Source organism: Sphaeramia orbicularis, chromosome 15, assembly GCF_902148855.1.
Source record: "Sphaeramia orbicularis chromosome 15, fSphaOr1.1, whole genome shotgun sequence".
Lineage (NCBI taxonomy): Eukaryota > Metazoa > Chordata > Actinopteri > Kurtiformes > Apogonidae > Sphaeramia > Sphaeramia orbicularis.
Window position 1 is genome coordinate 42,603,030 of NC_043971.1, and position 27,934 is coordinate 42,630,963.

Sequence of the window (27,934 nt, forward strand, 5' to 3'; positions counted from 1 at the left end):
ATGCTAAAACAACGACAGAATTTGCTGTTTTCATTATTTATAGGTTTAATATTCTGTTGGGTTTCTGTAAATTGACTTAGAGTCTGGTTTTGACCAACTCTATATATAAAATGTAAAGAGATAACTTTTTTTGTGATCTGGCGCTATATAAATAAAATTTGATTGATTGAGTGATTTAATTGGTTTTCCCCTGTAAGTCGCTTTGGAAAAAAGCGTCTGCCAAATGCGTAAACATAAACATAATATGATAATATTTTACTGGTCTGACCCACTTGAGATCTAATTGGTCTGTATTTGGAATCTGAATTAAAATCATTTTGAAATCCTTGATTGTTAATATCTTTAGTGTAATTTTTGCATTTCACAAATTCATCCCACAGGCTGGGTTGGACCCTTTGGCGGGCCAGATTTGGCCCCCGGGCTGCATGTTTGACACCTGTGCTGTAGAGTCCTCAATACTGGCCATGACTTAACCATTAGTTGCAGCCAAGACTTTAACCCTTTCATGCATAGTGGTCACTACAGTGGACAGTTATTCTGCAGCTGTTCTCTTGTATATTCATGGGTTTTGTTGTTTTAGTTCCATATCAGCCAACACAGTGGACACTTACGCATCATGTAACTTTGCTGTTCTTGATAAACCTGATCTGCAGTAACATGTTTGAGTGTGAATCAATTGTTATTAGACTGTAATTATCATTTTTTCTTTAACAAAATGGGTTTTTTGTATATTATCTCCATGAAGTGAGTAATAACTGGTATTAGAGTATGTTTAAATATGAGAAAACATCAGATTAGCAGCATTAAAAGTGTTTTTATTAAATAGTTTTCACTGTATATCAGTCAATATGTGTTTCTTTGCTTCAAAAATTAAACGCATCGTATCCCTTTGAGTGGACATTTTTGCAGCTCCATGAAAAATAGGTTAATAAAAACATGTCGATTGCATTTTTTTTTTCATGCCTAAAGAGGAATAAAAACAGGGGGGAAAAATCATGATTAAGGTTTTCATAATTCATGCATGAAAGGGTTAAATAGACTAAAGGAAACATACAGACATAACTATTCTTTTTATTCTTCTTTTTCTTTTTCTCACCTCTCTACTGCATGTATTCATAACATCCCAATATTACCAGAATGTACAGGGTTGTACATTAAGAGGATTAAACCCATATCTCCTCAGGTCAAGATGGTTTTTCATACGGAGGTTCAGTAGGAGAACTCAGGTCTACCTGCTTAGAGGAATTTCCTCCTGGTTTAGACTTTGACTCATACCGAGAGACTCTGTCGCAGATCAACAGCCTGTATCCCGACTCTCCACCACGGTAAGTCATTTTACAAGACAGGTTACACGTTTCCAGTAGATAATGACAAGCAAATCCCCATAGTGATGATTATTTAACAGATCCACACCTCCACTTCTTAGTGCGTGACACATGGCAGATTATGCAGATGTTAAACACAGCCGTTATCTGCTAAATGACAACATGTCAGGTATTAACATGCTCAGTGCTGTAGCTGTGATTGTACTGAGATATAACAGTTGTGGTTATATCTTACAGGTGTATTGATTTTCAAATTTTAGTGGCAAAATAAAAATGGGGAAGTGATTGCTTTGGGATTGGACAAAAGAAAACAAAAGGTAAACCTTGCTTAGAGGTACTACAATAGTGATGATAAAAATATATGTTAAATGGGAAAGAATTTATGGTGAACAAAAAGTAAAACTTGCCCCAAAATTTCAATCACTAGTTGCTTTCCCGTTGACCCGCAAATGTACAAATATATCTTGCGTATACAAATTTACCTAATGGAAAAACGACAATTTCGCCAAAAGTCTCATTTTTCGATTAAAAGTTTTTTCGCTGACAAGAGGTGGTTTTTCAGGCATAGCGCAAATGGTATATCACACAAAACTGCAATGGAAAGACTTTTTTTCACAACTAGAGTCAGGTGAATTAAAACAACTGGATGTTGACGTACATTACAACAAGCAAAGAAGAAGAAGAAACATGTCGCGGTATGTGTGGACATACCAGGAAACTCAATCGTTTTTTAATTTAGTACGAGATAGAGAGGTGATATATAATAATAATGAATATATCTGTAAATTAACACCATATTTACGTTCATCACCATGTTTATGGAATGACTTCTTGTGTCATCTCGCAATAATAAATAAGTAAATCATGGCATTTATGATTTAATGGAAAAACCGACATTACACACTTCTGTTTTTTCGAGATTTAGTAAATATCGGTAAAGTTTTGCGCAGATGTCCAATGGAAAAGCGACTACTGACTTGACTTTCTGTACTCTACTGTACCACTAGGGCAGGGGTCTGCAACCTGTGGCTCTGGGGCCACATATGGCTCTTTAGCATCTCTCTGTGGCTCCTCTGGTCAAAAAATACGAGGAACATTTTGAAATGACCTGAATGACTCATGACTTTTTAACATTGTTAAAGGCCTAAATCTATTCTAACTTTGTCCATCTGCAAAAATGTGCAAGCTTTACACGGAATAAAATAATTTTTTGACAGCATAAAAACTAAAATGGATTATTTTCTTGCCAAATTCAATACAAGATGCTCCATTTGCATTTGTTCATAGTTTGTAAGTCAGCCATTATACGTGAAAGTTGCACTTTTTTTCCATTACACAATGTAATTATGTTTTGGAAATAGTGTCCATCATTAAAAAAAATTACAAATCTTGAATGTTTTCTTTCTTGTAGTTGTATAATTTCATAAATGCACCAGACATTGCTTTGTTGTATTGGAAATACAAAGTTGAATAGCAAACTAATCACAAATAGACTACAGCAGAGCAGCCACCTCATGGTAAAATGTAAATAGGTTTAAATATTTTTTTCATGGCTCCAGTCAGATTTCTTTCTTTTTTTCCAGACAAAAATGACTCTTTAGGTTGTAAAGGCTGCCGACCCCCGCACTAGGGACACTCTTCCCTTTATTTATTTTTTTACTTTATACTAAGGTTGCTGTTAAGTGATATTAGGCCTTTAAATCCAGATGATAACTGTCTAAAATGCACTAAACCTCTTCCACTATCTCACCACAACCACTGAATGTCTATAAACACACACAGGAAGATACCTACTTTGTCCAATTATGTCAAATGTCAAATATGTAACATTACTGACCGTTCTGCCCCATGTCCCCCTGCCGCGCTTTGTCCGCTTGGTTTGACCCTCCTTCTGTGGTTTATTCTTTTATTAAGGCGTACCTTCAATGCCCTTTGTAAGAAAGACAGGCAAAGAGAAAGAGAGCCCGCTAAAGGCCAATGTCATGGTGTTTTTGATCTAAATGTCAGCTGCTCTAATTGGCACCTTTAATAATTCACATACATCCCTCCTGCGCTGTGTGTAGATGTGTGTAGGTGTGTATTTGTGTGTAATGTGGACGTCCTGCTTCTTGCCTCCCTTATAACCATCTTTCTTTAAACAGTCCTGATTTTTCCATTATCATAATTAAACATCATATAGTAAAGTATATAATGGTTAAACATCAAGGTTATAATTTATATTAAATGTTTTTCTTCCTTTTTTTTTTTTTTTTACCCTTAAAGATCCTTAAAACCAAAATAATCTACTGAAGTAAAATGTTTAATAACTTATGACCCACTAATCCTTTCAATACATGTAAAAAATCAAGTAAAATGCCGTTTTTTTAGCTTTTTATTGTCATCAAATATGACCTATTTGGACGTTCAGAGACTCTGTAGTGAACATGGAAACATTGTCATCTTCTGCGACATTGATTCACCAATAAAACCCATGTAGTCTGACAAATAACACTGGGTGTAGGTGCTTATTTTTTCTTCAATCAATGATTTATTTTACCTGAAAATTCACTTTTCACATTTTCTCTTTTTTAATATAATAACCTTGTATGAACATCCCATGATCCATAAATTAAATAAAGGAAAATACATGATTTTCACTGAAAAATGCAAAATGATCAACCTCTGCATGCAAACTGCAGAGGGGAATATTGTATTATAATAAATCGCAGATGTCAAACATGCAGCCCGGGGGCCAAATCCGGCCTGCCAAAGGGTCCAGTCCGGCCCTTGGGATGAATTTAGAAATGCAAAAATTATACAAAAATATTAACAATTCTTTTACTTCAGGTTCCACATTCAGACCAATTCAATCTCAAGTGGGCAGGACCAGTCAAATACTATCATAATAGCATATAAATACAACTCCAAATTTTTCTGTTTGTAAAAGTAAATATTTTCATGTATTTACACTAAAACAAAGTATAATTTTGCAAAACATGTGAATAACCTGAAATGTCTTAAGAGAAGTAAGTACAATTTTAACAATATTCGTTAGTCAATGTTTTGTGTGTTTGTAGATCCACTGTGATCTGTAAGTTATTTTATTTACTTATTTACTTACTTATTTTACTTATTTTTTCAGTTTGTTCATGTTATTCACATCTTCTGAAAGGATAGTTTGTAGATGTAAGCCTTTTCATAATGTAAATCAACTTTTTTCACTCTAAAACAGAGAAAAGTTTGAAGTTGACATTATTTATATATTATTATGTTATTTTACTGGTTCGGCCCACTTCAGATCAAATTTAGCGGAATGTGGCCCCTGAACTAAAATGAGTTTGACACCCCTGTAATAACTGATGATAAACCACTTAGGAAAGGTGAATTGTTTAGAAAATTTCAATATATATATATGTAGGCCTTTAAGGGTTTACCGTTTGTGTGCTAAAGGTGCAGTGCATGTGATTTTGGGTCATGTGTTTGCATTAATGCACTATAATAGTCAGAATTATGTTGAAATATTACCTGAATATAAAATACTATAAGCACTTTAAATCTTCAGGGACAGGATATCACCTTTTCATTTAGTCTCCCATGTTGCACCATGTTTCTACAGTAGTCCTGAAGAGCACGTACTATGTTTTTAGTGGCCTTCATAGATTCACTGACCTAAGTGGAAGATGATATTAAGGTGAGTGATATTTAGCTGGTTGTGATGTGTAACTTCACCACTGAATGCCATTAAATCCTAAACACTGCACCTCTCAAGGGTAAACGATGCTGCCGCTGATGACTCGTGCAGAATGGAAATACTCTGCTGCAGGACTGTCTAAGTGATTGTCTCATAAAAGCTGTGACTCAAAGGAGTATGCCAGGGTTGTGATGTAGTTGTGCTTCTGTAATCATGCAAAATCTCAATGAATGCATGATCTGATGAGAAAACACCTGGGTGGAACGGAACAGTCCTTGTCTTTTTTGTGTGTTTTAACCCTTTCATGCATGAATTATGAAAAGCTCATTCAATTTTTTTTTTTCCTGAGTATTTTATTCCGCTTTATGCATTAACAAAAACTATGTGATTGAAATTTTTTTATGAACCTATTTTCATGGAGTTAAAAAAATGTCCATTCAGCTGGACACCATGCGTTTAATTCTTGAAGCAAAAAAACATGCATTTACTGACTGAAACTATGAAATTTTTTTTTATAATGCTGCTAATCTGATATTTTCTCACATTTTTAACATGCTATAAGACTAGTTATTACTCACTCAGATTATATGGAAAAAATAAAAACAACTTTTTGTTTAAAAAAAAATACAGTCTAATAACAATTAGCAATTTATATACACTCAAATATGTTCTACAGATCAGGTTTATCGAGAACAGGAAAGTTACAGTAATGGTATGAATTACAGTGTATGGGATGGTGCATAAGGGTCAAAACACAGTATTCGAAATCTCTCTGACAGGACATTTTAGAGACAATTGGACAGATTAGTATTGCTAAATGACCCACATTTTTTACTTTTAAATTCATTTTTGCTTTAGTTGGAGCATAAGGGATTATCCAAAACAAGGAGCTACTTTATATCGAAATAAATGTTGGAATGGCAATCAATTAAAGTTTGCTCTCTGACGGGACATGACTGTGTTTTGACCCATAAGCGTCCACTGTGTTGGCTGATATGCAAGTAAAACAACAAAATGCATAAATGTACAAGAGAATAGTTGTCCACTGTAGTGAACACTATGCATGAAAGGGTTAAACCAGGTGACATCCATTGTTAACAACCAATACTGTCACCTATAATGTCTACATGTGGATCAGTATCTTCTTGACAAAAAAAGATCCAAAAAATCCAGATCAGACAAAACACTTTTGCTGCCACTGTAGGGAAGGGTGAGGGGGGTATTCAGTTGGTTGCAATCTGCCATTTCACCACTAAATGCCACTTAACCCATAAAGACCCAAACAGCCATTGGCAACAAAAAACACCTACTGATATAAACTGTTTAATCCCTGTTAATTCATTAATCCTATCAATATATGTAAATAATCAGTGTAAAATACAGTTTATCGTCTTTTCATGGTCCTCAGATATGACCCATTTGGATGTTCAGAGGCTCCATAGTGAAAATGGAAACACCATCATCTTCTACAACACTGATTCACCAGTAAAACCCATGGAGTTAGAATAGAATAGAATAGAATAGAATAGAATAGAATAGAATAGAATAGAATAGAATGTCTCTATTGTCACTGTACAGGTACAACAAAATTGAAAATTGCAATTGCAATCATCCGAGGTGCCATAAAAAGTATAAATAATGTATATAAAAGAATATAAAAACATGGAGTTGGATCAATGACAGTGGATGGACACATTTGTTTTTATGTTCAGTTAATGATATCTTTGCTGAAAAAGTCACTTTTCCTTCAGTTTTCTCTGTTTCTGATATAAGAACCTTCAACTTTAATCTGAGCTTTTATGAACATCTACATGATTAGTTAATCAAATACAAGAAAATGCATGATTTACACTGAAAAAATGCAAAGTCAGGAGGATAATATTACAAGCAATGGCGATAAATCATTTAAGAAAGGTTAAATATAGAAAAAAAGTTATTTGGGAACTGACACAAAAATAGGACTGGCTCTTTAGGGGTTAATATTACACAGAATAATAATAAAAAGAATAAATAGAACCATTAGTAAATAGCAGGACAGCCACAACGTTCACAGTTTCACAAACAGAAAAAGGATTTTGCTTTATTTCATTGTTTCATTTTATTGACCTGTGTTGAAGGAGCAATGTCTGTGGTGGAGTTTTAAGGACAATGAAGTCAAGTACAATCAAGTCCCATGAGGTTCTTCTCAGAATTTCTACTTCTAATGGGAGCCCAATCCTGTACTGAATAATGCATGGATATGTTTTTGAGCCATTTTTTCTCATATTTAATGACAGGTGGCTTCAGTACTAAAATTACCAAGATACTTTTAACATATGGTTTATAATATTTACGTTTATTTATTAGATGAAATGGTATCCATAATTACACCATGTGTTAATAGAAACTAACTTCTGCATGAGGCCTGTTGAGTCCACTGTCCGTTTTATGCCATCATTAAGAGAGTATTTCCTTTTTCCTGCATTTGTAAACTACTGCAACTACAATTTTTTTTTAGCTAAATTGAAAGCTTTCTGAGACTTTTCTAAGAATGGTTTTGAATAGAGCCCCAGATTTGGATTATCTGAACACACATTATGCACAGATTTGTGCAGATAAACTGTAAGTAGAATTTTCTAAGTTAAAGAGTTATGTTGCTGGAAAAAAAAAAACATAATTCTGTTTCAGCATATTGTAATTGAGTATAGAGGGTATGGCCGGGCCCTCACCGCTCACTTGCTCCTTTCAGTATGTGTATGATAAGCCTACATGATGACATATTCCAAAAAGGCCTTGAAACTGATGCCTAAGTATTGTTTTTCACGATCAGATGACAATTGACGTACAGTGATTCCTTCCATTTCTTCTGACCGGGTAGCGGACATGATTTCATTGCTTGTTTGTTGCCGCTGTGGGTGCGTGGAATTCCCATTCCCACAATGCACTTCGCAACAACATTTCCGAAAAGGCCCGAGTGACGTTTCGGTTTGGTATGTAAACAAACAGACTGCTTGTGATGAAGTCATCTTTGAAGTTGTTCACATTTTACACATTTGAAGAGAAACTTGTGATGAAAGTCATACGCTGCTTTAAGGGCTCATGGAGTTTCTCATCACACTAAATATGCTACTTTGTAAAGAAAAGGAAGAGAGATGGAGAGAGAAGAAAAGCAGGGAAGAGAACTGAAACAACAAGCAGAAAGGGGAGTTAGTTATGTGCGTCAGAGCTTTGGCCGTGTTGTCTTGGCTTGGAGGATGCGACAGTGTCCAGCACAGAAACATACGTACATCCAGTACTTATAGACAAACTGCACACTTTGTTTACCGTAACGTTGGCAGGTTGGTGTTTGGTTCCCTGTCAGCAAGCAGGTAGCTGCATCATGTGACAATCCAGCAAAGTGTGTGTGTAAGTGTGTTTGTATGTGTGTGTATGTGTGTGGCCACAGATGGTTGAGGGAAACTCAGAGAGCTCAGATCAACAGCTCACCTACTGAGGCTGTGAACATAACGCTTCCGACAGAAACACACACAAATACACACTCGCTCTCGCAGACAAACTCACACTCGATGGATCAGCAGCTCACCTGTGGAGACTGAAAGCTTCTGCTTCCTCTCAGGGAGCAGTGGGAAAACATTAGAATGCACACACACATTGTTTTCTGAATGAAGCTGAGGTAAATGTATAAGTTTGGAGGTTTTGATTTGACAAAAGCATAAAAAGAGCACATTTGACACACTTTATCCTGTTGAAAAATGTGTTGAACTCAAGTGAGTCATCTCTACCACTCAGTTTAGGAACATTATGCTGAACAAATCCACTAGAAATTGCCTGCTTTAATTTTTCAGTTTCACTTTCTTACAGGAAATTATTAATGATGGATCCATGTATGAGGGCTGGGGAAATTTTTAAGGACAATCATTCTTTTACATATTCTACTACCACATGAGCGTCCAAATAAAGCAGGGGTGTCAAACTCATTTTAGTTCAGGGGCCACATTCAGCCCAACTTGATCTGAAGTGGGCCGGACCAGTAAAATAATAACAGTGAAAAAAGTAAAATTCTATTATGATCAGGTTTACATCCACAAAGTTTCCTTAAAAATCTGGATAACATGAAGAACTTGAATTGTCTTAAGAAAAACGAGTGCAATTTTAACAATATTATGCCTCGGTTTATCAGTTTATCATTTACACATGTGCATTACAATCGCACAAAACATTTAGTAACTGGCAGAATATTGGTAAAACTGCATTTACTTTTCTTAAGACATTTCTTTTTGTTCATATTTGTTCAGGTTATTCACATTTTTTGCAAAAGGATAGTTGGTATTGTAAACATTTTCACGTTATTTTTCTTCTTTACACCAAAAAAAAAAACAAAGAGAAAATTTGGGGTTGACATTATTTACAGGTTATTCTGATAATATTTTATTGATCTGACCCACCTGAAATCTAATTAGACTTTATGTGTCTGTATGTGGAACCTGAATTGAAATGATTTTGACACCACTGATTGTTAATATCTTCTGTGTAATTTTTGCATTTCACAAATTCATCCCGCGGGCCAGATTGGACCCTTTGGAGGGCCGGATTTGGCCCCCGGGCCGCATGTTTAACACCTGTGAAATAAAGTAAAAATCATTTTCTAAAAACATGATCTGACCAATGATGGACAAACAGCTCCTGTTGAATATTTTGTAACATCATTATTTCCACTCCACCTTTCAGGGGAGTTGGATATACAGTATTAGGCAGGAAGTCAACATTAGTCCCTTAAGATAATGTGTTGGAAGCAGTGAAGTGGGCCACAGAGTGTGATAGAAAAATGACAGGTCAGAACATCTCCAAAAGTCCAGGTCTTGTTGGGGGTTCCTGTTTTGCAGGGGCTGATATTTACGAAAAGGAGAAACAGATCTCAGTTCTGTCGAGCATCTGTGGGTGAAATTATGAACTGATTACTCCTGATGCTTTGCTTTGTTAAATTTGCCTACAATACATGTACAAAATAGTGTTTACTTTTCCAGAGATTTGTTCACCAGATTGTGATTGTACAAGGTTTGGTTATAGCTGTTCTGGCCTTAGACCACCTATTACTCGTGTGCCCTTAGAGTCCATTTTCCTGGCCTTTGATCATTTATCCTGACATGTAACAAGAGGTTAAAATCCAATAGAAGCAGCTGCCAAAACCAACTGGGCTCCTCATCATTACCATCCATAGGGGTTTCTACTGGTACTAATTGGTATGAGAGCTAGCAGGGCAGAGGTGGGGATTAGGGGCGGTGAGAAGTCAGTTAGAAATCAGTGCTTCAACTTTATTCAGCTTTAGTAATATCTGTGCAAGTCATAGTTGGGTACATCCCCTATTGTCTTGGGATGCTGTTGAAGTAGAGAGCTTAGCCAAGATATACCAAGGGTTTTACAGAGCATAACACCATTAGCATCTGTCTAATATGCTGTAGGTCAGTGATTCTCCAATGGTCAGTCACTACCCAAGTTTAGGTCACAGACCCGTTTTCAGTGGGTGACGGGCCTTTGTCTGTGCAAAACATAATGTCAAGAAACAAATCCTGTGTTTTATTTTCTATGGAGCTGAGTGCCGTCCACTCACTCCCCCCAACAGTAGGTGGTGGTAATGCGCTGTAAAACTAATTAACACCAGATATTTCACAGCATAAAAGAAGAACCAAAGGCTGAATCCCAATTCACCCCCCACCCTCCTTACCCCTACCCCTCCATTTTGCATGTACGCGTGAAGGGGTAGTTTTGTCCCAATTCTTGATTAGACGGAGAGGAAGCCCTACAGCTATATAGCCCTTGAAACGGAGATATTTCAGGACCACACTATGAATGGAGGGGTAGGAGAAATTCCCCATAATTCTGTTCGAAACATTGGGAAGATGGAGGTAAACAACCAAAAAGTGCAGCAGTGTGATGAAAGAAACACACAAATGTACGTATTTTCTTCGTAAACAACTTAATCATTTGATTGACCATTTAATGCAGTTTAAATGTGTTATAGATCGCATTTCTGTGGTTTATAGTTGATAGTCGCGAAAAGATGACCGAAGCCCATAGAACAGAGATGGTTACAGCTGCTGATGGCATGGTTAATACTTTCAGAAACAAAGTTGTCACATCTGTTTATAGCGACATTGATGACTACTGATGACGTAACAGGTCGTGAAGCGTTGTCCCATTTCATAGAGGAATGTTTCAACCCCTAACCCTTGCAGCTTCGTTTCAAGGGGTAGTGTCAAGTGCAAAGGCCAAGGGGTAGGGGTAAGGGGGAGGGCTAAGGGGTGAATTGGGATTGGGCCAAAAGTTTCTGTTCAAGTGATGGCAGGGATGACAACAACTACATCATTTATGGTTTTACTTACATTGAGGACATCAACCTCAATGCAATGCTTGAATAAGTGAGTGAATGCACTCAACTGAGCGTACTTTTTGGTTTTGGTTAAAATGTATTTAATTTATTGTTAAAGGGAATATTCCCCTTTTTACCATCACCACCTGCTGGTCAGTTTGGTTTCTCATTAAACTTGTCTTCTGTGTTTTCATACTGTGATATTCTGTATCATCTCAGGTTCAAAACACACCATGTTTTTATTAAAAACATTTGAATACATTTAACTATTATCAATTTGGGTTGCAGCTTGTCATTGAGGGGTGGCAGAGAGTCCTGAAGTCAGACCAGTTGAGAACCACTGGTGTAGTGGTTTAGTACCTTTTGCTACTAAAACATCCCCTACCCACAAGACCTCTGAGCGTGTGTTGTTATATCTGGCACCAACACACCAGCAGCAGACCTTATAAGTTCTCTATGTTGCGACATGGGCGCTCCAATTACAAGATTTGTTTGTCCGCCACCTTCTACAGACACTCAGACAGACTGAGATTGGATTTTCTTTGCACCACTTTTGTTAGTTACAAAGTGCTACACATATAGCACCTCGTCCTTGACCTGGTCAAAGTCACTCAGATCCTTAGGTTTCCCATTTCACTGCTTCAAGCACATCAACTTTAAAGGAGTGATATTTTGCTTTTTTTTAAGAATGGAATTATGCATTTTAAAACATTTCCCTGCGGTCTACATAAACTGTAAATGCTCTGCTTGGGTCTGAATTCTTCATTAATTCAACTCCACAGGTCCATCTTCAACCTTATTTCTGAGTAATGACACCGGAAAGGTTGTTTTGAGCGCTGGCCCTTTAAATGCAAATGAGCCACTTCATGCCCCGCCCCCTCCAGGTTGTTGCTGTGCTGCTCTGTCCCGTTCAACCAACAACTGAACATTTTAGGTAATCGGCTCGAAGTTTGGACATTTTTTCAGTACGGACTACAACCGCTGCTGTTGATAAACAATTACGGCGTATTCGGAGAAATGTCCGTCCAAATCTTGACCTTATATGTGGAAATGTCGTGACGTAACTAATTATAGATGTAACAAATTAAGCAGGAATTAAAACAGGTTATAGAAAACCACTCAATTTTTGTCAAAATGAATATAAAGATAGCTTTGCAGCACCTGGAGGGTTCAAATTCAAAATTTATGATCTATTATGGTCCAAATACACAAATAAATGCACCAAAGACTAATAAAAGTGGGTTTAGCAAAATATGACCCCTTTAAGGACTAAATGTTCACTTGCTTTGCCTAATATATCCAACCCAATGAACAGTATCACTGTAATATGATAATCATCATTATGTATGGTCAGTAAACCGAATGCTATGGCTGATCAGTGTATGCTGCATGCACAATTTTATTCCATTGTATAATTGTACCAGACAGAGATGGGAAGTAACAATGTAAAAATGCTTAATTAATATAGTTTCTTATAGTTTTTTTTTTTGTTGTTGTTCAGATTTTTATTGTGCATCATGTTCCTTCCCAATATCAAGAAATATTTCAGCCTAAATGGACAGAATAATAACATAAAACAAAAGATGCTCTCTTGAAGTATCCATCAGTGATTGTGACAAATGAAGAAAGACAAAAACAACATAAAAGACGAAACAAAACCACACAAAAATGACACCTGCTGTCTCTGAAATTGTAATTTCGTGTTTATTGTGTTGATTGAATCTCAGGGGCAGAATCTAACTTTTTATTCAAAAGAAATAAACACAAAAAAGTAAAGTGGAGAGAATAGTTGTCAAAATGTTGCAGACACTGAAAACAGATTTACACATCAGAGCAAAGTTAGTGTTATTTTTTTTCCAATATTTTCCTATTGTATTTAAGGCTCAGCAAATGTTGCAGAAATGTTCCTCATCCTTTTTACTTTATACGGTCGGGGACACTCTGGTTTGAACCATCTGATGGTTTTATACACTTCATGCTGCTGTGAGTAGCATTTCTAAAATCATATTTCTCAGTCTTCTCATCCATCCTTTTTACTCATGTAGTGCAGCCTGGTTTATTGATGGTAACAGTCTTCATTGATTGAAAATGACGGTGACAGCACGAGTGAACTCAGGTGTGGATTTCTCGCTGTGATTTTTGACACTCAGCCAGAGAACCTGTGAAAAAGAATAATAGCGAACAGCAAGGGTCAAGACTTTACAAGAGAAAGTGTGAGACGGAAGATTAGAGCTGTGGTGGTGCATTTACCAAAACACTGTCCTTAAGGTGCTGAAGTATTCATGTGCATGTATTCTTGTGTGTTTCAGGGACACTTTTTACTACACAGCTGAAGATGCTTTTCAGTGGAGCTGCAAACATTAAATGATTAATAAATGTGTAAAGGGACAAAAAAATAGAAAGTCTTCTTTATTATGGCAAGGGGTAGCCATTTTTCTTACATTTTTAGAAACAAAACAATACAAAACTGAGTACTTTTAATACATTAACTTTTCTTGCAATGCTTTTGTAAATGGTAAGTTGTTTTGTTTGTTTTTTTTGTTTGTTTTATATATTCTTAGGGTATATTTTAATTTTACAGAAGTCATGAATCTGAGTACTTCCAGTACTATGTATCACCTCAGGAAAAATACTGAACTAAACAGCCATTGTCAAATATACTGTCACCATCATCAATTAACCCACAATCCCAAACATCCACCATCTACCAAAACCATCTACTGATCTAAACTATTTAATACCTGTTGATCCACTAATCTTATCAATACATGTAAATAATTGGTGTATAATACAGTTTGTCATCTTTTCATGGTCATCAGATATGACCCATTTGGACATTCAGAGGCTAGTTACCGTGGAAACACTGTCATCTTCTACAACATTGATTCACCAGTAAAACCCATGGAGTTGGATCAATGACAGTGGATGGAGACACTGGGTTTAGGTTCAGTTAATGAGAGATTTTGCTGAAAATGTAATTTTTTCTTCAGTTTTCTCTATTTTTGATATAATAATCCTCAACTTTACTCTGAGCTTTTATGAACATCTACAGAATCAGTGAATTAAACATTGGAAAATGTCTGATTTTTATTGAAAAAACACAAAATACAGAGGATAAGATTAGAATAAATGGTGATAAACCACTTCAGGATGGTAAAATATAGAGAAAAAATCATTTGGGAACTGCCACAAATGTCACACTGGGTCCTTATGGGTTAATCAATCAAAATGCATTTATATAGCACCAAATCATAGTAAAAGTTACCTCATGTCACTTTACATATAGAGCTGGTCCAAACCAGACTCTTGCAAAAACAAAGACAGGATACTTTAAAAACCTTTCAGTATTTGACATAGTGATGTGCATGTAAAACACACACACTGTTTTGCAAAAGTAGTCATCCCCCTTGAACTTTTCAACATTTTGTCACATTACACCCACATTTAAACTTAAATGCATTTTATATAGATAGGAGTGGAAGGAAAATCATATGTAGTGATTTTTATAAATAAAAATCTGAAAAGTGAGGCCTGCATATGTATTCTCCTCCCTCAAATTAATCTATTGATGAACCACCTTTTGCTACAATTACAGCTGCAACTTCTTTGCAAAATAGCCCCAGTTCAGTCCGATTGGATGGAGAGCAAGTGTGAGCAGCAATTTCCAAGTCTTGCCACAGATGAATACTTTGAAACCTTTACCCATGGGACAAATACTTTTGCAAGGCACTGTAGTCTATGATAATGTATACTATAAAAATACTACAGGCATGGATGTAAAAAAAAAAAAAAAAAAAAAAAAAAGAGGACAGAGAAGAAAAAATGTAAATACAGAAGTGTATAATCCATTGCATGTCAGCAAATAAAATAAAGATGTTTCCAGTGGGAGAAAGTGGGTAAGATTTTTGAAGGGGAAAACTTTTTTTTTTTTAGATTTATGAGTGGAAAAACTTAGATATTGTCTGAGAGCAGAGACTTGAAATTTGTAAGATTGTTCTTGAAAATATTCCAGCTTTGAAATTAAAATTGTTTCTCAAAATATTTCCCCTGTCCTCTGACATGCACTTATTATTATTATTTTTTTAATCTAAATGACTGTCGTACCATTAAGACCTGAGCGTTGTTTGACATCAGTCTCAAAACCAGAGTTTTCAGAAAAACTAATAAAATATTCTTGCAGGTCAACAGTCATAAAGTTAAAAACACACAAACATATCACCTGGTAGTGGTACAGGAGGTAAAGACTTAAAGGTTAAAACAGACATATGGTTAGCCTCATAGCATAATTGCCTAAATCATCCACTATATCAGAGATGTCAAACTCATTTTCTTCCGGGGGCCACATTCGGCCCAATTTAATCTGAAGTGGGTCGGACCAGTAAAGTAATAGCATGATAGCCAATAAATGATGACAACTCCAAATTGTTTTAGTGCAAAAAAATGACATTCAATTATGCCAATATTTACATTTACAAACTATCCAAACAAAAAGGATGTGAATAACCTGAAAAAAATGAAATTTGTTAAGAAATATAAGTACAACCTTATCAATATTTTGCCTTGACTTTTCATTCATACATATGCATTACAGATCAGATCTACAAAGGCATAAAACATTCAGTAACAGGCAGAATATTGTTAAAATTGCACTTAATTTTCTTTAGACATTTCAGGTTGTTCATATTTGTTCAGGTTATTCACATTTTATTGTTAAAGAATAGTTTGTTGATGTAAACATTTTCATAATTCAATGTTTTTTGCACTAAATCAAAGAGAAAATATTGGTGTTGTCATTATTTATTGGTTATTATGATATTATTTTTGAGTTTGATGCCCTAACCTGCACTTTGCAGTTTCGTCCCGCGGGCTGGATTAGAACCTTAGAACCTTTAGCGGGCCGGTTTTGGCCCCCGGTCCACATGTTTGACACCTGTGCACTATATGGACAAAAGTATTGGGACACGTTGAATTCAGGTGTTTCTTTTCTAACAGGGGTCTGGGATACAAAACAATAACGACAAATGTCATAATACAGTTTTATATTGTGATAAATATCCTATTGATTATTAATATTAATATTTATATCTCAAATCATCATGAACAGGATATCTTACAACCTATAGTCATGATGTGTCCCAATATTTTTGTCTATATAGTGTATGACCTAAGCAATTATGCTATGAGGTTAATGATATGTTGCTTTTGGTTTTAATAAGTTTAAGTAGTGTGTCGTCTTACAATGTTCTCAAAACCCTATCTTATAACTTAAATTTCATATATAAAAGCTGACCTCTAGTACTCAGAGCTGCTTTGTGTTTCCATTGTACCCTCATGTATGTAAAGGCATGTGAAACAATATCTCTGAGGTTCTTTGCACGAACTCTCCAGGCTTGTACCTCTCACAGTGATGCAGAGCAGAAACATGCCAGCTCTGCACACACACACACATGCTCTCACACACAGTGGACCATATGCTGCAGTCAGAGCTGTCTCCGGTCCAGATCTGTAGAGCGTCACAACCAATGTCTGAACACATGCCAGAGGTCCTCCTCTATCCTGACCTGACCGTGTATCCACTACAGTCAACTCCTTTTAGAGGTCGACAAAGTCAAGACGTTCTGACAGGAAATGATTTTGGTAATCGACCAAATTTTGAGAAAGCGCAAAGAAATTTTTTTTTTTTTTTTTTTTGTACTTTTGCAAACCAACTTAAACCTCCTGTAATTTGATTTCATTTTTGTGGTTTGAAATTCATCTTTGTACCCAGAGGAGCAGTAGATGCAGATGTACAAAAAAAAACAGTTGTGTAACTTCCATGGTGTGTCTCAGAGGAGTGAATTATCCTCACTCAGCAACACCTAGTAGCCACAACTACACGCATGTTACCCAGACACAAACGGGTGTAAAATGCCACATTCATTTTCTGTTTGAGGGTTTTGTACAAACACAGCTGCACACAGCAAAAAGGAGGTGTCAAGGGGGAGCAAGGAGCTTAAAACTCCTCAAAGATTTGACACTTAGGGATTCACAATGTGTTACAACACTCCAGAAACACCCCTGTCCTTCCTGACACACACACTGCAATCTCTCCAATTATCACCTCCACTCGCTTTATTAGCATGAATGTGCAAGTGTTAGTTTTCCCAAAGCTAAAAAACAAAAAAATCTGCAATTAAAAAAAAATACCACAGAAGCTCCCAGTGCTTTGGTATGTGTTGATGTGTGTAGGTGTGAGTGAGACAGGCTTTAACTTTCAGATGAGTAAGTCCTGAGACGACGACGAAAGTGACATTTCACAAGGACAGAGTCATCTATAAAGAGACCTTCACAGTTTAATGGTATTAATTAATTGAGGAGACAAATCTGGACAAACACACTACATACATCAGGACAGAACCTTTCACATATACACGTAGCTTAGTGGAAATCATAAACTAAAATTACAGATTTTTCATTCGCTTTACACTATAACTGGATCAGATAATTAAATATCCTAAAGTGTGATGTTGTCACGCACAAGACCCCAAGAGAGATTCGTAGTGTTTTCAAGAGAGACCCCTAGTGGCTTAGAGAGTAACATAGAAAGATATTTACCACATTTTATCTTTTCATATAAGACATCTACAGACTAAACTATAGACTACGGTGTTTGAAAAAGGTTTTGGTAATGGCACAAATTGATTCCCCGGCTTAAATGTGATTCATTTGTCAATAGAAGTCTTTGAAACCTGTATAATGCTTCTAATTGCTCTTCAATATACCTTAGAAAGACACAGAAACAAGTGGTGCCAGGCACAACAAACCCCGCCCCTTGCACATACTGTAGCTGATTTTGGCATCGATCCAGCTGATGTCATCATGTCTATGCATGTGCTAATGTTAGCATATCACATCTATTCTGGGTCACTGGCAATCTATAAACTCAATTTGGTGTGAATTCAATCAATAGTTTTGCTGCTACAGACATTTGAAATTTTGCCCACTGTAAGTAAATGGGGGGAAAAAAAGATCTGAAAAATTCATTAAAAATTTTGAAATTTGACCTAATTTTCTCAAAATGTAATGGCATTTATTCTGGGTCACTGGCAATCTATAAACCCAATTTGGTATGAATTCAACCAATAGATTTGCTGCTAAAGTGTTAACAAACAAACCGAACCAAAAACAATACCCCTCACCTCCCCTACGGGGAGTGTGGTTAGAAAAAAAAAAGAAAAAAAGAAAGAAAAATTTATTTAATTCCCAGACCTTCTGGCCACAACTGCACTTTTACCAAATGATTTTTGCAAAAATCCCTGAACTGAAATTTAACTGATCTGCAATTTACTGTATTTGTAGTCAAGACCAAAAGTTTTGGCAGTTGTACAAGTTGACACTAAGCATAAATGTGATGTATTGCAAAGAAAGAAAGAAAGAAAGAAAGATGGAGGCCAAATCCAGCCCTCTGCCTCTCCCACACAGGGCTGCAGTGCTGTGGGTCCAGGCTGATACAGTTTACCAGTGCACTCATTGAGTTACTCTGATTTACTGCTTCCTCTGCCTCCATCCTCTACCATTAGACCCACACACACAAACACACCCTCTGATTTTATAACCTGGTTTTCCATTTAGTTTTATTCTATTTTATATGTTCTCTTCACTCTCTGGCTGGACTGGTTGGTAGAAAATTAACATCAGAGAGGCATCTTTCTGGGACCTTTGCCAAGACAGAAGCAAAGAGGCTTACAGAGAAAGACACCCCAGCCCTGACTTTTCCCTTTTACTGTGGCTTTGACTGACGCTGATGGTGAAACAATGGCAAATTGGAATACTTTAAAAAATCTATTTTAGTGATATGAAACACCATTTACATGCACACTAATACCCCGATCTTTATCCGGTTTCTGTAGCTATCAGACAATTCAAGTGATCATGTAAACAATATAATCTGATATGTTTTATCAGGTAGTAATCTGAATAACACATCTGGATTTCTTCCCAGTACTCTGATCTGATAATGTGATTTCATTCTTATACATCCACACATGAGTAAAACAAGACATGATCAAATGTGGGTGGAAGACAATAATAGGTTTGGACATACCTACTCTGAAAGAAATCCGATAATGGACTGAAACATCTAAACCAGGGTTTTTTGATTATTGCATTTCTGAAGAACATGTAAACGCATCTGATCTGATTATTACAATTATGTAATTACTCCCAGTTATCAGATATTTAGTGTCATGTAAAAGGGTCCACAGTTTGCATGGAGGCACAAACATAGAGAAAAATGTTTACCCATATTTGTGTATATGGATAATTTGCTGCCCCAAAATTCTCTCCAAAATAACAAGTCCAAATATCTGATGTGAAACTCTTCTATTCGGTGGCACCATGTATCTACATTAGTGGAAATCATCAGTGTCTTCCTCTGAAATTTGTTTTTTAACCCCTGCTTCTATAGATATGATGAGTGTATTGACCCTACACTATAACTGGATCTGATAATAAATATAATGTTGTCACCCACAAGACCCCCAAACATTAGTGGCTAAAAGCGTAGTGACAGTCAAATGTGGGCGGAAGACAAAAATAGGTTTGAATCTACCATCACGACATATGTACAGTATGTCCAATAATGGACTGAAAGGTCTAGACCAGGGTTTTTCATGTCAGATCTGATTACTACAATTATCTAATTACTCCCAGTTATCAGATTTTTAGTGTCATGTAAACGGGTCCACTGTTTGCATAGGGACCCAACCATAGAGAAAAATGTTTGGATATTTTGTTGCCCCAAAATTCTCTCCAAAAATAACAAGTCAAATTATCAGATGTGAAACTATTCTACTCAATTGCAACATGTATCTTCACCACAACACATCATCAGTGTCATTCTCTGAAATCATTTTTTAACCCCCACTTTTGTAGATATGATGAGTGTATTGACCCTACACTATAACTGGATCTGATAATAAACATAATGTTGACCCCCAAACATTAGTGGCCAAAACAGTAGTGACAGTCAAATATGGGTATAAGACAATAATAGTTTTGAGTCTACCATCACGACATACGTATGTACTCAAAGAAAGCTGATAATGGACTGAAAGGTCTAAATCAGGGTTTTTTGCACCAGATCTGATTACTATAATTATCTAATTACTCCCAATTATCAGATTTTTAGTGTCATGTAAACGGGTCCACTGTTTGCATAGAGGCACAAACATAGAGAAAAATGTTTACCCATATTTCTGTATATGGATAATTTGTTGCCCCAAAATTTTCTCAAAAAATAACTAGTCAAAATATCTGATGTGAAACTCTTCTGCTCAGTGGCACCATGTATCTACATTAGTAGAAATCATCAGTGTCTTCCTCTGAAATTTGTTTTTTAACCCCTGCTTCTGTAGATATGATGATTGTATTGACCCTACACTATAACTGGATCTGATAATAAACATAATGTTGTCACCCACAAGACCCCCAAACATTACTGGCCAAAACAGTAGTGACAGTCAAATAGGGGTATAAGACAATAATAGTTTTGAGTCTACCATCACCGCGTAAAAATGTCCAATAATGAACTGAAAGGTCTAAATCAGGGTTTTTTGCGCCAGATCTAATTACTACAATTATCTAATTACTCCCAATTATCAGATTTTTAGTGTCATGTAAACGGGTCCACTGTTTGCATAGAGGCCCAACCATAGAGAAAAATGTTTACCTATATTTGTGTACCGTATATGGATAATTAGATGCCCCAAAATTCTCTCCAAAAGTAACAAGTCAAAATATCTGATGTGAAACTGTTCTACTCAGTGGCACCATGTATCTACATTAGTGGAAATCATCAGCGTCATCCTCTGAAATAGTTTTTTAACCCCTGCTTTTGTAGATATGATGTGTGTATTGACCCTGCACTATAACTGGATCTGATAATAAACATAATGTTGTCACCCACAAGACACCCAAACATTAGTGGCCAAAAACCCTTTTGGCCACTAGTGACAGTCAAATGTGGGCAGAAGACAATAATAATTTTGAGTCTACCATCACGACATCTGTATGTACTCAAAGAAAGCTGATAATAGAGTGAAAGGTCTAAATCAGGGTTTTTTGCACCAGATCTAATTACTACAATTATCTAATTACTCCCAATTATCAGATTTTTAGTGTCGTGTAAACGGGTCCACTGTTTGCATAGAGGCACAAACATAGAGAAAAATGTTTACCCATATTTGTGTATATGGATAATTTGTTGCCCCAAAATTCTCTCCAAAAATAACTAGTCAAAATATCTGATGTGAAACTCTTCTGCTCAGTGGCACCATGTATCTACATTAGTGGAAATCATCAGTGTCTTCCTCTGAAATTTGTTTTTTTTACCCCGTTTCTGTAGGTATGATGAGTGCGTTGGCCCTGGTGCGACTGAGATCTACATCCCTACAGATGACCCGCCTCCTTACTCCCTATTGGACCCCTGTCAGGTTGTGGCAGAGCAGGACGAGCAGCCTAGCTACCCCAGCCCAGACCCCTCCCCATACTGTGGAGAGAGCTCAGCTGGCACCTCCTGGTTCTCCACCTCTCACTACCCGATGGGACTGCAGGAGCTCCAGCAGCAGCAGCAGCAGCAGCACATCTCATCCATCTCCTTCCCACTGGAGGCCGCACCTCCTTATGAGTCAGTGCTGGTTGACCAGGGTCAGCCCCTCCCTCTCATGCCATGTGACCTTTACAAACACCAATCAGAGACAGGGGAGGGCAGTAACCCGCAGCAACCAGAGGCTAACCAAATCCGGTAGGACAATGAGGTTATTTCTTTCACCTGTGCTGTGTGTCGTCCCCAGTTGAATAAAACAGTTTTCAACAAACAAGGGGGAAAAAATAAGTGGAATAGAATGACATGCACATCTTCCACACTGTTGCTAAAAGGCTGAACTGGACTGAAATGCAGCCAGTGCTCCAGTTTCCAGCAGCATTTTGTCTCTGGACACCAAACACACATCCAATAATAGTGTTCCTGGAAAGACATTTTCACTGGGAAAGCATTTGTTGTTGGGGTGATGCTTTCAGAGGAGAGCGCCTGCCCGCCAACAGCGCCTGGAACAACATCAACTTTGTCTTTTTTTTTTTTTTTTTTTTCTTTCATTTTGACTGTTAATATCTCTTTTTTTAAATCAGGACTGATCCAACTCTTACACATTACATCTTTAGAGTGAATTATTGCTACATACTGTCTTCATCATACTGTAAATGATGGTGAGCTTTGTCTGTAGATGAAGGACTGAGTGTAAACTATCAATGTGGAACTGTAGGTCATAGTATAGTTTAAGGTAAACACAAGCACACAGAGGACTTCCCTTCTGTTTCTGGTGGTATAATCGTGTACCCTCACATGTCAGAGTCACATCAGATGATTGGATACACTTGTTTACCACATCCTTAAGTACCAGCACCCTTACTGATCCCCAGTTTGTGTTAACATCTAGTCCTGTGTGCTCTCCTGTAGCTTCCAGTGTGGTGGTTGTAGCCTAGTGGATAGAAATAATGCCTTTATGATAAGATGGTTTTAGACTCTCTCTTTTCTCCATTTGTCTCTGTTTGAAGCAAACACGACCCCCTGATTGCTCCAAAGACTGATCAGTAGAAAACAATGATTGACTTGTAGTGATTTATCCTATAATTGTCACCAAGTAGATCCCCTGAACACGTATTTTAAGATGTTAGAGGGTAAGCCACAGCCAAAGGGCTGATTTAAAGCAAATGCTTGCATCATTTTGTAGATGTTTGTCTACTCGTGAAGGTTGTTTGATATTTACTGCATATGGTCTGATCACCAGAAGTATCTGTAGGTCCACAGCTAAACATGTTGATGTAGGTATTTTATTTAAGGGCTCTGTTTGTAATATTAGTGATTTAATGGCCCCATAGTACAGATTTATAACAGGAAATAACAACCAGAAGTAATTAACTCATATTTGATTGAGTAAAAGACTAATATTCTATAAATGAGATCTGTTTGTGGTATCGAGAAGGAGTAATACCCCCAGTAAGGTGAACTGCATTTGGGAAAGTAGTGTTGTCACTTAAATTCTACTCTAAGGAGTTTATTTACAAAAGGAAATCTGTGTAGCTCAAACCATCATGATAAGGCTGAGCTTCACAAGAGAAACGTCCATTTAGAGCCCATTTATTTTAATATAAATCTCACTTTTTCTGAAAAATACACCAGACCCCAGCAGCAAAATGTAGCTTAGAGCCCTCCTTAACATCAGGTCGGGTCAAATGCAACACGTTTTTATGTGAAATTGTTGACATTAATGCACTTTTCACTTAAGAAACATATGTCACTGTATAGCTTTGCTCTTTTCTCTTTGTTTTGCTGTCATGAATCAGTCAACATTGTGTGTTGTTAGTTCATTGTATGAGGGCAGAGATCATTTTAACTTCATGACATCATTAAGGTTGTTAGGAAAGTAATAATGTAGTATCAGAGCAGATTCTATCAATTACAAATGTGAATTTAGTTGAGATGGTTATATTTGCGGCAAAATACATTTGGATACAAAACGTTAGCCTCATAGCATAAGCCTAAGTCATACCCTATATGGACAAAAGTATTGGACACGTTGAATTCAGGTGAAAATGACAAACGTCACAGTTTAGTTTTATATTGTGATAAATATCATAAATATTGATGTTTGTATTTCAAATCAGCATGAACAGGACATCTTACAACTGTAGACATGATGTGTCCCAATAATTTTGTCCATATAGTTTATAAACATCAATATTTAAGTTTAGTGGGATATTTTTCTTCCTAAGTGAGATGGGAAGAAAGTAGATGGTTAATTGTGGTAGAAAATTCTTATTTACAGTCAGAGCAAATAAAAAATATTTTTGAAATTTAGAGGTAGAACATTTAAAATCATAGTCATGGATAAAAAAAAATTTTTAAAGAGAAATTAAGTAAAAACCATCTCTGAGGCATTTTGGAAGCACAGATAACAATTTAACCCAAACTAACCAGTGCAATGGGATGATATTCATCACAATATAAAACTATATTATCATATTTGTCATTATTGTTTTGTATCCCAGACCCCTGTTAGAAAAGAAACACCTAAATTCAACGTGTCCCAGTACTTCTGTCCATATAGTGTATGACTTTGGCAATTATGCTATGATGCTAATGAAAAATGGCATCAATGTGCAGCTGTATAATTAATCTTAAGTAGTGATAGAGGACTGGCACTGGTAATATTTAGACTGAACATATTTCTACAATAGTAAGAATGTTTATAGAGTGTGCAGTTGCTATAGGTTGTCATGTACATGTTTGTCTATTACAAAGGCCTAGACATGTTCAGTGATGAAATGAACACATTTTTCCTGATCTTGACAGTTGTGTGACCTGTCATTTTCCACACCCTGTTATCTTTGAGTGAATATGATCAAAATGAATATTTCGTCTGATGTGTTGCAAAGAGTCAGACAACTCAAAAAACTCAGAATCATTGCATTTGAACGCAAAATGTGCAAACCAGCGGTTTTCCCTTTAAAGCAAAAAGACTGAAGTAGGAGTGTAGTGTTTTTTGTGTTTATGTTTGATGGACAGCCTCAACGCAGGTTCTCCTGGAGACACTAAGACCTGTAGACAACAAATCACCACTGAACATCCATTTCCACTCCTAAAAGCACAGCTCCCAGTGTCTTCTTTTGTGCTTTTTGGTACAAAGTAATTATGCAAATATCATTTATGGTATTTTATTTGGTATTCATGTGGGCTTATTTTTTTTCCATTCAAAAATGTTCATTTTATACATGTTACATGTAGTTAAAATATGTGCCTAATAGCCCTCAGACTGTTAGCTCAAACACTGTAGCCATAATAATAATGCAAATAATGCAGTGCTTGGTGCTGTCAAATGTATTACTGTTGTTTGTTACTGTTCATTTGTTAATGATTCAGTATGGAGGATGCCCTCACTGACTTAGTTCTTATTTAATTAGTTTGGTGGACAAATTGGATCCTGGGAAACATATGACGTTTGTGCTGTTTTGTGCTGTTGTTCCAGTGATTCACTTAGATTTGTCATTTGGTTCAGTTTGGCAGCTACAACAGTCCACAACCCATTTTACAAACTCAACTGAAGTGTCTCCATGATGTCTTTTACTGTAGACCTGAGTAATAGTGAATGAGTCACTGTCAAACTAAATTTGAATATTTCTCACTTCCTGCATATATTTACAGTCTCTGGTAAAGTCACTGTTATGAGAGTCCTAAACTGTTAATTTTCTTTGCCAAGTTGAATGTCCTCTGTCAGTCCAAGTGCATATTGTGTCTCTGTTTTGTCCCTTGTTTTCCCTTTAAAAGTGCTATTTTAACATGCAAAGCCATTTACTTTCAATCCAAACATAAACTACTGTTCATCTTAAAATGCATCACATGTTTTCCCTGTTGAATGTGTTTTGTCAGCTTGACAGCCTGTCACATACTGAGATGTGGAGGGATTTTCTTTTTTTATTTTTATTTTTAAGATGTTATTACCATGAAATAAATAAATAAACTTAGTTGAACCCTAGGCAGTTTAGTGATTCAGTGACAAATCTGTCAGTGTGAAAACAGAGTGACTTAAGGATAGAAATGTTCTCAGCCAAGTAGAGGAGTCAACTGATAATGAAGGGACATGATAATGAACTGGTGTCATCATGTTTGTCGCAGTGCACACATAAACCACCCAACAATAAACAACTAACTACACTCGACAAGAACTACCAGAAAACAAACACTTCATTATAGCTGTCTAAAGACTTCATCTACCACATTATGTTAACACAGAATATTTTGCTCATTTTTTCTCCTTTGACGTCAGTGTTTCATGGTTTTGATTTCCACTCAGATACAAGCGTATAATCAAACAGGATGAGAGTAAAACACGATAAAGGACTAATACTGATAAAAAAACAGAATATAGGACAGAGATTTACACAGACAAACTGAAAAAAATAAACATCAGTTAACCCTCCGGTATCCGGGTGCGCCTTTTAGGCACACTTTGCACTTTGTGTTAAAAAACGTCATATTATTTTCCACAGTTTAAATAAGGTTAGAATTCAAAAGTTGTTCATTTTTGTATGATCTTTAAAATTCTGGCCACCAACTAAAATTTTCACATTGTAAACAAAAGAAAATTATAAGACTAGCATCTGTCTCCCAAGTGTGCCTAAAACGCACTATTTCTTCCATTTGATATGTATGATTAGGGCTGACCTTGATTTACAAAAATAAAATCAAATTAGAGCAGAAAAATAAATCAATATATAATATTTAATAGTTTGATTTAAAGGTGTGCCTTTTACGCACATTTGGTGACAGATGCTAGTATTCTTGAACATTTGACCTAGCGCCAAAAATAATAATGCAAATTAACCAGTGTTGCTGTTAATCATTGAAATATGCCAGGCTGCAAAAATTAAATAATATGTGATCCACTTTTTGTGTAGCATATTGAAAAAAAATATTTTTTTGTGTTTTCTCCATCCAAAAAAATGGTTTGTTTACAATACAAACACGGCATTTAAAGGGTTAAAAAATGTGTTATTGAGTATTTGGTATTTTTATTCATGGCTCAAGTTGATGAAATAGAAAAAAGTGTAAAAGAATTAAAAACAAACTGTATGAAAATTTTTTTGACATTATTCCACAAGTGTGCCAAAATGGCACACTTGGTGCTTAGTAAGGTGGTGCTGGACGGGATACCGGAGGGTTAAGTAACGTATTTAGCCCTTATAAACAAATAATAACCCACTGGTGTGCACAAACTGCCCTCTTATCAGTCAACATACAGTACTGTACAAAAGTCTTAAGCCACCTTTAGCTTTGTTGGTTTTGCAGGGTTGAAATGAGCATATGTGTTTATTTCTCAATCTATTTTCTTCAGATACAAGAAAATACACAGAATATGTGCACAGCCTTAAAAGACACACAAAAACCTGAACTAAATGGGTTCTAAAGGTTAAAGTGACTATTTATTGACCCCTGACCCCATGCAAAGAAACAGCATAAACAGTTAAAACATCTGACATGTGTTGAATGAAACCTGGTATAAAACATCATATACATGTAACGTGTCATGACATAACTTTTGTTATGATCTGATGTTATACAAATAGAATTTGATTTCATTTGAAAGTTAATGTCATAAATCTCATGTTGTCTGAACAAAAGGGTTAAAGACATGTGAAGTGCAAAGGGAGGTCACATTAGAAGCTGTTTCTATCATGTACACTCAAAGAAATAAAATGTTAGAATTGGTTGGATTAATTATTATTCATTAAAAATGAAACTTGTTCCACGAAATATGGTTATTTAAATGTAAAAAGATGTTGCGGTTAATTGCAACGATAACCTACTAATAAATCCAAAGTAATTGTTTCAATAAATAAAATAAGGTGTTGCTTTAACCTCCTAAGACCCAGCTATGGGCTCTCTGTCCACATTTGTGGACAAGAGTTTCACAACTTTATACAAAAAAAAAAGAAAAGAAAACTGTCCACCACAAAGGACATTCCAAAAAAATTTTAAAAACTGCATCTGAAAAAACT

General features: G+C 36.1%; 1 protein-coding gene across 1 annotated transcript in view; it reads left to right on the plus strand.

The window, feature by feature from the left end:
• Positions 1–23,544, plus strand: part of bean1 (brain expressed, associated with NEDD4, 1) — an 88,528-nt gene extending 64,984 nt beyond the window's left edge. Inside the window, exons 4-5 of the mRNA XM_030156902.1 lie at positions 1,184–1,325; positions 21,726–23,544. Of these exons, the coding sequence (XP_030012762.1) occupies positions 1,184–1,325; positions 21,726–22,128 (545 nt within the window). The 3' untranslated portion in view covers positions 22,129–23,544. The remainder of the gene's footprint in view (positions 1–1,183; positions 1,326–21,725) is intronic.
• Positions 23,545–27,934: the final 4,390 nt, after the last annotated feature.